Genomic DNA, 12,888 nt, shown 5'->3' with positions numbered 1-12,888 from the left:
CTGCCTTTTCTATTGTTAAATCAGATAGTAATTTTCCATGGGAAAGAACTTGCTACAAACAGAAAGACTCCTGGCATTGATAGCTTACAAGAGAAAGGCACGGGACCCATTGTTTTACTGTATACCATGAAATATTTGTTTGGCTTGGAATTGTACTGGGATGGAAATAAACAGAGATTTCCTGTTTTTGTGGAGCTGTAATTGACGGGACCACTGAGAATCAAGGGCCACTGAGCAGCGGGGATATGATTGGGATGAATCCCCAACAATCCATGTTTATGTTTTTGCCAAAATATGTAAATTTTTATTCTTAATGTTATCTGGAAGTAGTATCCCTATTTAACTGGAAAAAAGAAACTAAATTATGGAGAGGTGAAGTATTTTTTTCCAGGTCACTATATTTTACTTTTTAATGGTTCATCAGTCCATTGACATCCATCAGTTTCACTTTGTCCACATCAATGCTTTCTCTAGTTCCCTATGAAATTCAGTTAAATCTGCCAGAGTAAGAAAAAATTCAAATGTAATAAGATAGCTCTTTGCAGAATTTTCCTGGCACTTAATGTAGAATATCCCTCATACCTTACAGGGGTTGTGACTAAACAAGAAATGTCATGAAATTTTCTGTTCTGTCATTTCTCACTATCCAAAAAAAAAAAAAATCCCAACACTGTTAATGAGGAAAGTCTTAAATGCAAGACAGGCACTGAGATACTCTCAGCTGGTGTGAGAAACCATGTTAAGTGGCCTCCATTATCAGATTATGAACCTAGTAGGCAAGTGTGCAAAGATAGGATAAAACAGAAACTTCCTATTTGTTGAGTGTGATAAACACATCGCTAGTACATTGAGGGAATGTGTTTTATTTTGATTAAATTCATTATGAAAATGCTGAATGTTAAGAAAGACTAAATCCACATTTGTAAATATTTATTATAATTCAGGTTCTTCCCACATACTAATAGTGAATTATTTGGTTCTTGCAGCGATTTTTTGTCCTGGATAATGGAATGTTGAAGTATTCAAAAGCACCACTTGATGTAAGTAAATCATAGGACATTTTTCAAAGATTGCTTTAGAGTTCTTTTTGATGTGACTTAATACCATTGCATTACAGTTCTCAGCCTATAGCTACCAGCTTTATCCATTTGTTCACCTGTGGTATAATTTTAGATTTGAATAAGTGACTGAACTACCCAGGTGCTATAGGAAGTATGTTTTCTGTTTATGGAAAAGCTGGTACAAAATTTCAGACTTATGAATGAAAAAATCTGAATTCAGTTTTGTGATATGCCATTGAAAACTGCAATGTGACCTTTAGTGTAATATGCTAAAAATGCAATCTTCCTAATGTTATCATGGGTGAGATTAAATTGTCTTATTTACTTAATAATACCTGTTCAACATTTTAGAATTTTCATATCTGCTACCTAATTTTGGTGTCTCAATAACCTATGGAGCTAGGTAGGGCAGCTAGTGTCCCTATTTTAAATATTGAAAACTGATCCCTATAGAGGTTAAGTGGCCTCTTCAAGGTCACCAGGCCTACCACATGACTGAGCAAAGTCATTTGAACCAGAGTCTATGATGCTTTGTGTAGTTTTTATTGTTTAAAGTAATCCCTGTTCTCAAGACCTTCTGATCAAATAGGCAAAAAATTAAAAGCTATAAAAGACTTCCTCAAAATTCAAAAGAGCAAAAACCAGGTTTATGCTGAAAAGAAATGGCCCTTTGTGGCATTTTCTTTTGGGGGGGACAATTTTATTTTTATCCTCAGAGGCAGAGTCGTTAATTATTAAAGAAGTATGAGGCAGATTCCAGAGAGGAAGAAGGAGGTCGGAGGCAAGAAGAGGATATGGGGGAAGAGATTTGGATATTGTCATTTTCATCAGTTTGTATCTTATTTCCCAACATCCCCATCTAAACTTTGCATCTTCCTTAGCTAAAGAGTCTGGATGCAGTAGTTGCTTAATGTTTTTAAATAAATGAAGTAACAAAACAGGAGGAAAAGAGGAAGAATAAGCAAAAATCATCACGAAGATGCTAACCAAAAGGCAAGGCTGTTTGTATTTCCTGGTTCCACCTATCAGATCTTGCTCTTGACTCTCCATTTCATTAGCAGGAGATTAATGGAGATTAATCTTTGATGGTCCTGTCTTCAAGCCAATATGTTAAATTGATTTGTTTCTTATATGAAAAGAAAAAAATGAGAGCACTCAACTTCAGATCTGTAATTATGAAGAATTGACCGTATAAGTTATATCACATAAACTAATAGCAGATAGATTGGCTTGCTTATTAAAAAGGTGATGGGGAAACCATCTTGGATTTCCTCAGATTGAAAGAGATTTCGATTTTCTTTCCCTAGAGCAGAAATAGTATTCTCATTTTCTTTAAAAGTGTGAAAGGCTGCCAAATTCCTTTTTTAAAAAAAAATTAGATATAGAAATATATCTAATTAGATTATTTTTCCACTCTATTTACATGTATTTTTCTTCTAGATTCAAAAAGGCAAGGTCCATGGGAGCATTGATGTTGGGTTGTCAGTTATGTCAATTAAAAAGAAAGCTCGGAGGATAGATCTTGACACTGAAGAACACATCTATCATCTAAAGGTAACCAAAATTTTCTTCTACTTCTTCTGGGAAATTGGACATCTTCATCAGGTTAAACTGGAGTAATGAATGAATGAATGAATGAACCCCTTCTTTTTTCACTTTTGTTTTAGGTGAAATCACAGGACTGGTTTGATGGTTGGGTCTCCAAACTCCGCCACCACCGATTATACCGTCAGAATGAAATTGTAAGGTCACCGAGGGATGCAAGCTTTCACATATTTCCTTCAACCTCTACAACAGAATCTTCACCAGCTGCTAACGTTGCAGTTGTGGATGGGAAGGTGAGCCTTAATCTTGTGGAAACTAGCCCCAAATTTGCTTAGGAAGTGACACGAGGTATAATAATAGTCTCCTTTTTTTTTTTTAAATTGAATGAGGTAGCTATTAACTTTGAGTGGTTTTACCAAAATTCTAGGAAAGCCAGAAAAACCTAAAATATTTGACCCAAAGACCCTCATTTGTGGGTGTAATTTCCAAAACATGACTTATCTTTATTAGGCTTCAGCTATAATGTCTAAATAGTCCACCATCAGCAACATTTTCTCCCACTCTAGTGCCTACTCAACTCCTGGCACATAATAGGTGCTTAATAAATGTTTATTGTCTGATTGAAAACTGAAATATGTATTTCTGCGGACAGCTTAAGAAAGCCATGCAATCACACCAACTAGTTCTAACTGTGATATAATCTCAACTCAACCCTCAAGGCAGCTAGCTGAGTTTTATTTTTCACTGATTAACTATGTATTCTATTCCCTGTAGCAGCTGTTCAGATTTGTTTCTTCAAATCTTTACCAACACTTCCTCCTCCCTCTCTCACAGTGGAGGACCTGGCATCCTACATCTCTCATGAGCTTCATTTTCTGCTTACTCTAAACTTCAAAACTCAAACTTCAAAACCATGTTTTCACCTGTTCTCTCCTCTCTTGAAGAGTGGTAGTCCTTGTTCTTACCAAGGCCTACACTTTCTTGTATCTATCCCTTTCTGTCTCCTGGAAGCATGCCCCTTTGACCATTATGCCTCTTTCTGTCTCTTCTCTATTTTCCTCTCTGTCCCCCTCTTTCTTTTACATTCCATCTATATCTGTATCACTTTCCCTCTGCTTCTTTCCTTTTCCCTTTCTCACTTTCCTCCTCTCCTTTTAACTTTTCCCCTCTCTTCCTTTCTTTCCTCTCTACCTTCTCTCCGTCTCCTATCTCTGTCTTACTCTCTTCTTCCTCTTTCCTTTTTTGTTTTCTCTCTCTTTGATCTTTCTAAATCTAATAAAACATTCCTCATTCAGGGATGTACTGGAGACAGTTAAAATGGCCTCTTGAGAGCAAATTGTTAGTTTTCAGTGTGAGCATTTAAACCTCAGAAATCAGCAAATGCTACAAATCCAGGGCTTGAGTTATTGTTTAGTTGATTGTTTGGTCTTAAGAAAGTGACAGAGAAATTATTAATAATTCATTAATATTTTAAATTTAAAAGTGTATCATAAATACATTTTTTTCCAGAGAGCTGATCGTTACCAGCACAGTCTTGCATTCCCTGCAAAGCATGTCTGGGCCTCTTCTGTCCTTAAAAACCCTTTGCTGTCTTTCCCAGTCAAAGGTGGAGTCATTCACATTCATTCCCTCAAATTCCCCACCTTTAACTCATTGCTTTTTTAAAATATATTTTTTATTTTTAAATATATTTTTGCTTTATTAAGTATTTCCTAATTATATTTTAAAATGTACATTTTACAGTTTACATTAAAAAATTTTTTAAATATACTTTCTTTTTTTATTTTGTCTACCAATTCTCTCTCCCTTCCCTAACCCACCCATTGAGAAGACAAGCACTGTGATATTGATTATCTGAGTCATTTCTTAACATTTTCTATTTTCTTTTCTAACCTCACTGCCTTCCTGAAACAGCATTCTCCAAGGTTACCAATGATCTTTTAATAGCTAATACCCATTAATCAGCTGTGTGATTCTGGGCAAGTCGCTTACCTCCTCTCAGCCCCTTTCCATGATCACTGAGAGTTTTGATTAGATAACATGTAAATCCTAAAGCAGTATATCAATACTACCTATCATCATCATCATCATTATTAGAAAAATCATAGGCCCATCCATGCCACAGGACAGATGTATTGCCATATTACATTTGTGGCTTGAATAGATTTTCCTTAAGTTATATCTCAGATTCCTCAAAGTGTCTCAAACCTTATATAACTTTGTTATTACTATCAGCTAGGACCTGGGCTTCTTTTGTTAATTCCCTTTTAAAGCATGTTGGTATTGGGTCAACCTTAATATGAACTGTTATGATGAAAAATATCCTATGAGAGGGATGTTAGGAAGGCAGAGCCGTGGACTTAATAGAATGATATTCATCACAAGAAGCATTGGACCCCTAAGCCTTTATGTTCCTCTTTCTTTTTTCTAGATCAAGGTTTGAAATAAACCTCCTGATTTAACCCAAATTCCTGAAAGATAAATCAGCCACAGATGGATTTTTCTAAATATAAAAGCTTAATACTTGTGTCATCAGTGATTTTTCTTTTCACTTCTGCCTCTATCTTTGGTGTGGGATGACACCAAGGGCAGGGTGCCTTCATTACTACTACTGATGCTGCCCTGGTGATTAAAGAGAAAAATGATTTGAAACCAGTTCCATTCTACTTTTTTGGCTTGGAGTAGGAAAACTGTATGACTTCTATAGGAGACTCATTATTCTACTTTTCCAATGAAATACCTCTATGCTTTAGCTTAGTGAAATATTTCCATTACATTTATCAGAATGTAATAAAAAAAAAAGTAAAAGACCTATTTATCACTCTGCTTGCATCCTAAGTATCAAATTATGAGTCTCGGAAATGATAATTGGTTTGTGGCCCTCTGTGGATAATAAATAAACTAGAGTTTGCTAAGCATGCACTTCGTTGAGTTCATGATGATTTAGAAGAAGAGTGATCTGTTGTAATTGAATATTAGAGTCAAAGATGGATTTTAAATGGCTACAGCTTTTTGAAAACATGGGTCAGTCCTTTTCACAGGGTGCCTTAGCACTTATTTTAAAAAAGTTATTTCATGTAGATTATTTATTCCATGCAGTATCCTGATAATGGAAAATGTATTGGATGTAGCTTACAGTGGTATAGTCTCCTAAAACTGCCCCTTAAAATATTTTTTCTAGAGTGCATAAATCACAAGCCATGCAGAGATTGCCTGTAGATAAAATACTTCGCAAATTCTCTCTGTCTCTGTCTCACACACACACACACACACACACACACACACACACACACGCCCTCTTCCTCTCGGCCTCTTTCTCTGTCTTAGCCTTTCCTTTTTTTCTCTGTGTCTCTTCCTCTGTCTCTGTTCTGTTTCTTTCTCTCCACCTGTATCTCTCTGCCTCTCATTTTCAATTTCTGTTGTTGTTCCTTTCTGTGTCTCTCTCCTTTTCTTTCCCCTCTCTCTTGTTCTTTCTGTCTCTGTCACTCTGTTTCTCTCCTCTCCCCCTTTCTTTCTCTCTGTCTTCCCTCTCCCTTCCTTTCTCTCTCTCTCTCTCTCTCTCTCTCTCTCTCTCTCTCTCTCTCTTCTCTCTCTCTCTCTCTCTCTCTCTTTCTCTCTCTCCCCCTCTCTTTCTCTCTCTCCCCTCTCCCAAGTCTCTCATCATCTCCAGATGATTTCCCAGTTGTGACTGGAAACCTAGAAAATTTCAGTGGTCACCAAGTTAGGTCAAGGTTTTGGAGACCATAGGTCTGAAGGGGATCTTAGAGACCACCTAGTCTATTTTCCAGAGGAGCTCTACAATCCCAAGTCACATGGAGTATTCAGTGGGAGAGCTGGAATTTTAACAGAGGATGTTAGCCTCTAGTTTTCTTGTCACTGTACCATGCAGTTTCTAAGATTCGGGCATCCAGTTTATAGAAATGGGGGGGGGGCACCCACCTGCTGCTGCTCCCTTAAGGGCCTTGCAGTTTAGTTTGGTTCTGAATTCTTTTACCTGCACTGTCATTTTGCGGGTAACCTCAAAGGGCAATGTTTCATATTTTGATGATGTTCTTTATACTGTTACTTGTGGATTTCATCATATACACTCAACACATTGCAGGACCTCTGTGGAAGTGTGTTCTGTCTTACTTTGGAAATGTGAAAGAAAGATAGAAGATACCATTATATGTCATATCACTTTAACTCTCACTGCAGTAACCTCTCTTGTTTATTTATCAGTACCATTGCTTATACATTTGTCTGTTTCATGAACATCAGGTACCACAGAACAATTTCCCATGGCAGCCACCTATACCGTGCAGTAATAGCCTACCTGCAACTTGCACCACTGGCCAGAGTAAAGTGGCAGCTTGGTTACAGGACTCTGAAGAAATGGACAGATGTGCAGAAGGTCAGTGGTCTCTGATAATAAGCCATAGAAAATCAATGAACTTTGGGGACTAGTGATTTTTTTGTTTTTGTTTATTTACTTTACAGATGAGGAAACTGAGACCCAGACAGGTCAAGTGACCTGCCCAAGGTCATATGGGCAATAAATGACAAAAGTCAGGATCTGAATCCAGGCCTTCTCTTTGACTCCAAATCCAGTGCTTTTTCCACTACATAATTCCTCTCTAGTTTCAACCAACTTTCACTGTTGATAAGCCACTGAAAGGGCTGGGAAAAACAATCCTTGCTCCCTGGGTACTTACAAGTTCTTTCTCTTTACTTAACAGATCTGATCTCCAAGTTGGTCACTCCTCCTTTCTGAGCATAATCCCCTTGTTAACTCTTTCACTCCCTCACATCTTCTTCACTTTTGTCCTGTGACCTTCATTCTCAAGCCCTTCTATTTTGCCCAGTCTATCTACTCCCTTCTGGATGAACTTGAACCCAAAGGCAGGCTGAACTCCATGATTAGCCTCATCACATTTGTCCTCACTGACACTCTTGACTTTCTCATGTCATCAAATATTCCCCCCTACCATTTTACCAAGCTAGGATGCCAAATGACTCTCACCATCTGCTTTCCCTGTTTTGTACCTGGCATATAGGGTGTTGCTGGAGAAAGTGGCAGAACTAATGCTATTTTACATATTATAAATCTGTACTTCAATTTCAACCAGGCCCTCAGTGTACATCAGCAATCCTTTTATTCATCTCTTGTTTATTCTCTGGCATATCCTAACATCTGTTTCAAACTTTCACTACTCCAATGTTGTCAAGCAGCCCCTAATCCTACCCCCTCCACACAGAGCAGATAATTTCACTTCTTCTTTTTCTGAGAAGACTGAGGTGACTGAATGTGAACTCCCTCTCCTCTGTTTTTGATGTTAAAATAGATGTTTCTGTATTCATTCTCTCAGGGAAGAACTTTATTCCCAAGTTGGCCTTTGTACTTTTTCGAGTCATACCCTAAAGTTCAGTATTCATATCATGCCCTTTATCTCTAGCTGAATAACTTAAACTAAAGACTGTTGATAAATGAATTGAGATCAACTTGGAGGGAAGATCTCTTGCATCATTGTAGGGTTCTGCCCTATGCCCCTGAACATATACATATCAGAGGGGGGAAAAGGTAGATTTATCAGATTTGTGACTGGCATGAAACTGAGAGAAATTGCTAGTGTGTTCACATAACGTGATGAGTTGAAGGATCTGAAGATTGTTCTAACTATAGTGATCACATCCCACCTAACATTTGAAAAGCAGTTATGTCCAAGACAGATAATGTGAGTTTCTGGTCACTGGAGTTGTTCAAGCAGAGCTTAAAGATATTATAAAAGAGGGGCAGCTAGGTGGCTCAGTAGATAGAGCACTGGCCCTGGAGTCAGGAGGACCTGGGTTCAAGTCCAGCCTCAAACATTTGACACTTACGAGCTGTGTGACCTTGGGCAAGTCACTTAACCTCATTACCTAGTACCCCCCCCCAAAAAAAAAGATATTATAAAAGAAATTCATCCATTGGGCATGGAGTTATAGTTCCTTCTAACTCCAAAAGTCTATCCACTTTGGAGAGTCTTCAATCTCTCACTTTCATTGGCTCCTTCTGCATGAAATTCTCCATAATTTATTTGGTAAAAGTGAAGAACAGTGTGAATCTTTGTCAAAGTAACTAAATTTGGACCATCTCTGAATCAATTTTGAATATAACTGCATTTTGCGAGTTAATAATGCTACGCATTTTAATAATACTTTATGCTTTTCAGACTGTTTTCACATTTTATCTAATTTCCTCATCCCAATAACACTATGACTTGATTGGGCTAAGTATCATCCCGCTTTTTACTGAGGAGGAATTTCAGTGCAGAGAAGTTGCTTGCCCCAGTAATTTATGGCAGAGCAAGGACTGGAACATTCATTTCTTTTGTGCTAAATTCTGTGTACTTTTCTCTGGAACAGAAGTTCTAATGTGAATCTGTCACCCTTTACCCTCTGGAAGAACCTGGCTATGGTTTTGGCAATTATAAGCCACAGCCTACATTTCTGTACTATCATCATGGCACCACTTTGTGTCTAAAGAATAATCTCTAAATTAAGTACCATGTGTTTATGGCATAGCTCCCATATACCTAGCACTGTGCTGGACATTTCGGATATCAAACAGTAAGTAGCCATCTGATGAACTAGATATGAAAAGCAGTATCCACATCTTACAGACAGGGAAACTGAGGATCAGAAGTTAAGTGATCGTGGTCACACAGCTAGTAAATTTTAAAGCCTAGTCTCAAACCCTGGCCTTTCAGCTCCATTAAATAGGATCTCAGTCTACAAGGACTTCATGGTCTTGTTATGTTTCTTTAAAAGATAAGATAGGGGCAGCTAGGTGGTGCAGTGGATAGAGTTCTTTCCTTGAAGTCAGGAGGACCTGAGTTCAAATCTGGTCACAGACACCCAACACCCAACACTTACTAGCAGTGTGACCCTGGACAAGTCACTTAACCTAGCCTAGCTAAACAACAAATAAATAAAAGATAAAATTCAGAGTAGGATGATAGCACTTTAGTTTGGATTGTAGAGATTCAGGTTTAACCTTTCATTTAATCAGTGAGGAGACTGAAGCTCAGAGAGGTTAGAAGACTCACCCAATATCATTACTCAAACAGGATTTCTGATAACAAAATTTCTTACAAGTGGAATGTATCTTCTACATCAAGAGATCCTGATGCAGATAGAATGTAAAACCCTTGTCCTCCTTTGAATTCTCTCTCATTAAGTATCTAGGGCTTTCCTGCAGATTCTGCAAGCTAAACTAGACCCAATTTAGAATTCTAGATATAGATCTTTAAAAATTAGGCATTGCTATAAAAATTTTTTTTTGCTTTCTAGATTAGTGTGAAAATGGATGCCTTTGGCATTCAGTAGATAATTGAAATTAGTTAGTTTTTCAATGTTTAAATAGTGTATGTGTATATAATTTAGGCAAACGAGCCAGGAAAAACCAAAATAGTTCTGCATGCTAACAGGGCTTTCCATAGACATATTCTGTGGTTGGTTGTTAATAATTTGCATGCAGAAAAGTAATTACTTTTAAACTTTAGGGCCTGAAGGCATGTTCTAAATGTTTAATAATGGAGTAAGTCAGTGCTGATTTCTCTGTATGCTAGACTGTATTTAATTGTGTGAACACGTTTTATAAGAAATTCTTTGTATTCTATTTTCATATGCTTATCAATGTCCTAAAAAACACTTTTTCCCTTACCCACCGTAATTTGATTTTTTTTTTGGTTCCTGATACACTAACACCTGGAAGTCACCTTTGTGTTTTAAATGTTAATTTCAATAATGGGATTCCCAACGTTTTGTCATTCTCTTTATTCCATGCCTTCATTCTTATAGTTCACATTAGTGAGAAGATAATGTAAACTAAAGAAAATAAGCAGTTTATTTGAGGGCAGATTTCAGCTTTCCTACGCATTTATTATTTTCTTCCTATCAGAGGAAAACCCTAAAAGCAGACCTCATAAACAGTCCAGTAAAATCTTAGGAAACTTTTATCTGTTAGTTTCGCGTACTTAGCACAGTTCTGGACACAAATGACCTGTTGATGATTAGAGAAGAGCTTGACTTGTCATGGCTTTGAGATGTCATAAAATTAATGTTTAAAAGCCTCTTCTTGGAATGAAAAAAATACAATGACTACAAGCCTAAGTAAGTTAATTGTTAAGCTACCTGTTTAAAAATGAGATTTTAAAAATCTTATCACTGAGTTAAAAATTCAGTAAGGTTAATATTAGTTTGTTTTTGAATGCACTGGTTTTTAAATCACAGGTTCATAGATATAAAGCTGAAGCTTAGAAGCCATCGAGTACAATCCCCTCATTTTACCAGCTGAGTAAAATAAATAAACTCATAGGGTTTGAGTAAACTGCTCAAGTTCATACAAGTGATAAGTTACAAAGCTGAAGTGTGGACCTAAGTATTCTGAAACAGATTCCAAATCAATAAAAGCATTGTAATAACTAATTTCAGTATTTTAAAACCTAATTAACCAGATATCTCTTCTGGAACAGCCTCCTTTCACTTAGTCAGTACAGCGTTGATCATGTAAGATTAAAATTAATTCTGAAAGGAGAAAAAAGTGATTGATGCAAAGCCTTCCCGGAGTCTGCTCCTTTAAATGAGTTATCATTAGTAGTCACAAGATAATCCTTCCTGTAGTGCTTTGCATAATGTCCTTGGAGTATGTATACACACACACACATATTACTCTGTGTGTGTGTGTGTGTGGTGTGTGTGTGTAGCATCTTTTTTTTTTCAAAGCAGGAAATCCCAAGTTAAGTGTGTAACCCTGGGCATGTTACTTAATCTCTATTTGTCACAGTTCCTCAACTGTTAAATAGAGATAATCATAGCATCAACCTCATAGGGTTGTTCTGAGGATCAAATGAGATTTACAAAGCATTTAGCACCATTCCTGGCACATAGGAGGCACTTAATAAATTCTTGTTAGGGAGCTACTTAGCAGTGTGGATTGAATCAGGAAGATTTGAGTTCAGATTTGCCCTGGTACACTTACTACACGTATGACTCCAGGCAAGTCACTACCTTTGTGTGCCTCTGTTTCTCTCATCGGATGTAAAATGGGACCATTCATAGCACCTACCTCCTGGGGTTGTTATAAGGATCAAATAAGATAATATTTTTAAAACACCTAGCACAGTGCCTGCCAGAAATAATAGGTGTTAATAAATGCTTATTTTCTTCCTTCTTTCTTCCAAGACCATAACTTGGTCAGAATAAGGTTGTCTTAACCCTGTGCCTTCTAGTCCATCCTTTTATGAATCTGCCCTTTATTTCGCCCATATGCTAGTCTACTCTCATGCTTTGTGAGCCATTGACACTTGGACATCTGATAGAGTTGTTACTGAGGCACAAATGTATGAAACACACTATAAAGAGGTCCAGTAGCAGCAGCAGCAGCAGTATCAATCATAACAATAGTAGAAGACTTACTGGAGGATGAAGCATCATGGATTACCCAACTTGATTTGTTTTACCAAAACCATGAGTGTTTTTCCTCCATTTTCTTATTCATTAAAGGGGATACACATAGAACAAAAACAATCCAGATCAAATGCTGAAAAGTTTAGTCAAGTTTGTCCCCTAAAAAGAGATGGACAGAGACAACTCCCCCTACTTCTTTGAAGAAGTGTGGGAGCATGGGTGTAGAATGCTGCATATAACAAGAGACTTTGGTTTTTTTTAATATGTTGGTTATTTTTGAGGAACTGGGTTTTTTTGCTTCCTTTAATTCTTTATTATAGGGGATAGCTCTCTCAGAGTGGAAGAGGAGGGAAGGTGATAGTGGAAAAACAAAAGACCTCAACAAAAATTTATTTTATTCAATCCTGATGACCTCATATGACCCAGGTTGTTTTTAATTGTGGAATGGTTTGCAATGATAGATGTTTCTATGATTCTTGTAGCTTATTAGAGAAACTGCCAGTTCATATTTCTCCCTCACTTGAGTTTCCCTTCAGATGCTGCTGTTTGACATTTCCATTGGCATGACTTCCCCTCGAAACCCTGCGTGTCCTTTCACCTCCTCAGGGTTAATATATCTTGATTTCTTGTTTGTATTAGATCTAGGGCTAATATATCTTGATTTCTTGTTTGTATTAGATCTCGCACACTGCCAATCAAATCTCGTGGAACTTAGTAAACTCCTTCAAAATTTGGAAATACTACAAAGAACTCAGTCGGCCCCAAACTTCACTGATATGCAGGTAAATGTGTCATAGATATTTCTTATAGTATTTCAATGGTCTTTTTGTTAATAGGTAAATGAGTATATGAA

General features: G+C 37.1%; 1 protein-coding gene across 1 annotated transcript in view; it reads left to right on the top strand.

Annotated features, from left to right (window-relative positions):
* OSBPL6 (oxysterol binding protein like 6) overlaps positions 1-12,888 on the top strand; it is a 264,946-nt gene that overhangs the window by 183,160 nt on the left and 68,898 nt on the right. Inside the window, 5 exon segments of the mRNA XM_020991055.2 lie at positions 987-1,040; positions 2,502-2,615; positions 2,729-2,899; positions 6,867-6,999; positions 12,714-12,817. Of these exon segments, the coding sequence (XP_020846714.1) occupies positions 987-1,040; positions 2,502-2,615; positions 2,729-2,899; positions 6,867-6,999; positions 12,714-12,817 (576 nt within the window).

This window comes from Phascolarctos cinereus, unplaced genomic scaffold, assembly GCF_003287225.1.
Source record: "Phascolarctos cinereus isolate Bilbo 61053 unplaced genomic scaffold, phaCin_HiC Scaffold_726;HRSCAF=1367, whole genome shotgun sequence".
Lineage (NCBI taxonomy): Eukaryota > Metazoa > Chordata > Mammalia > Diprotodontia > Phascolarctidae > Phascolarctos > Phascolarctos cinereus.
The sequence above is the reverse complement of the archived record's forward strand: the minus strand, read 5'-3'. Positions and strand labels throughout refer to the sequence as shown.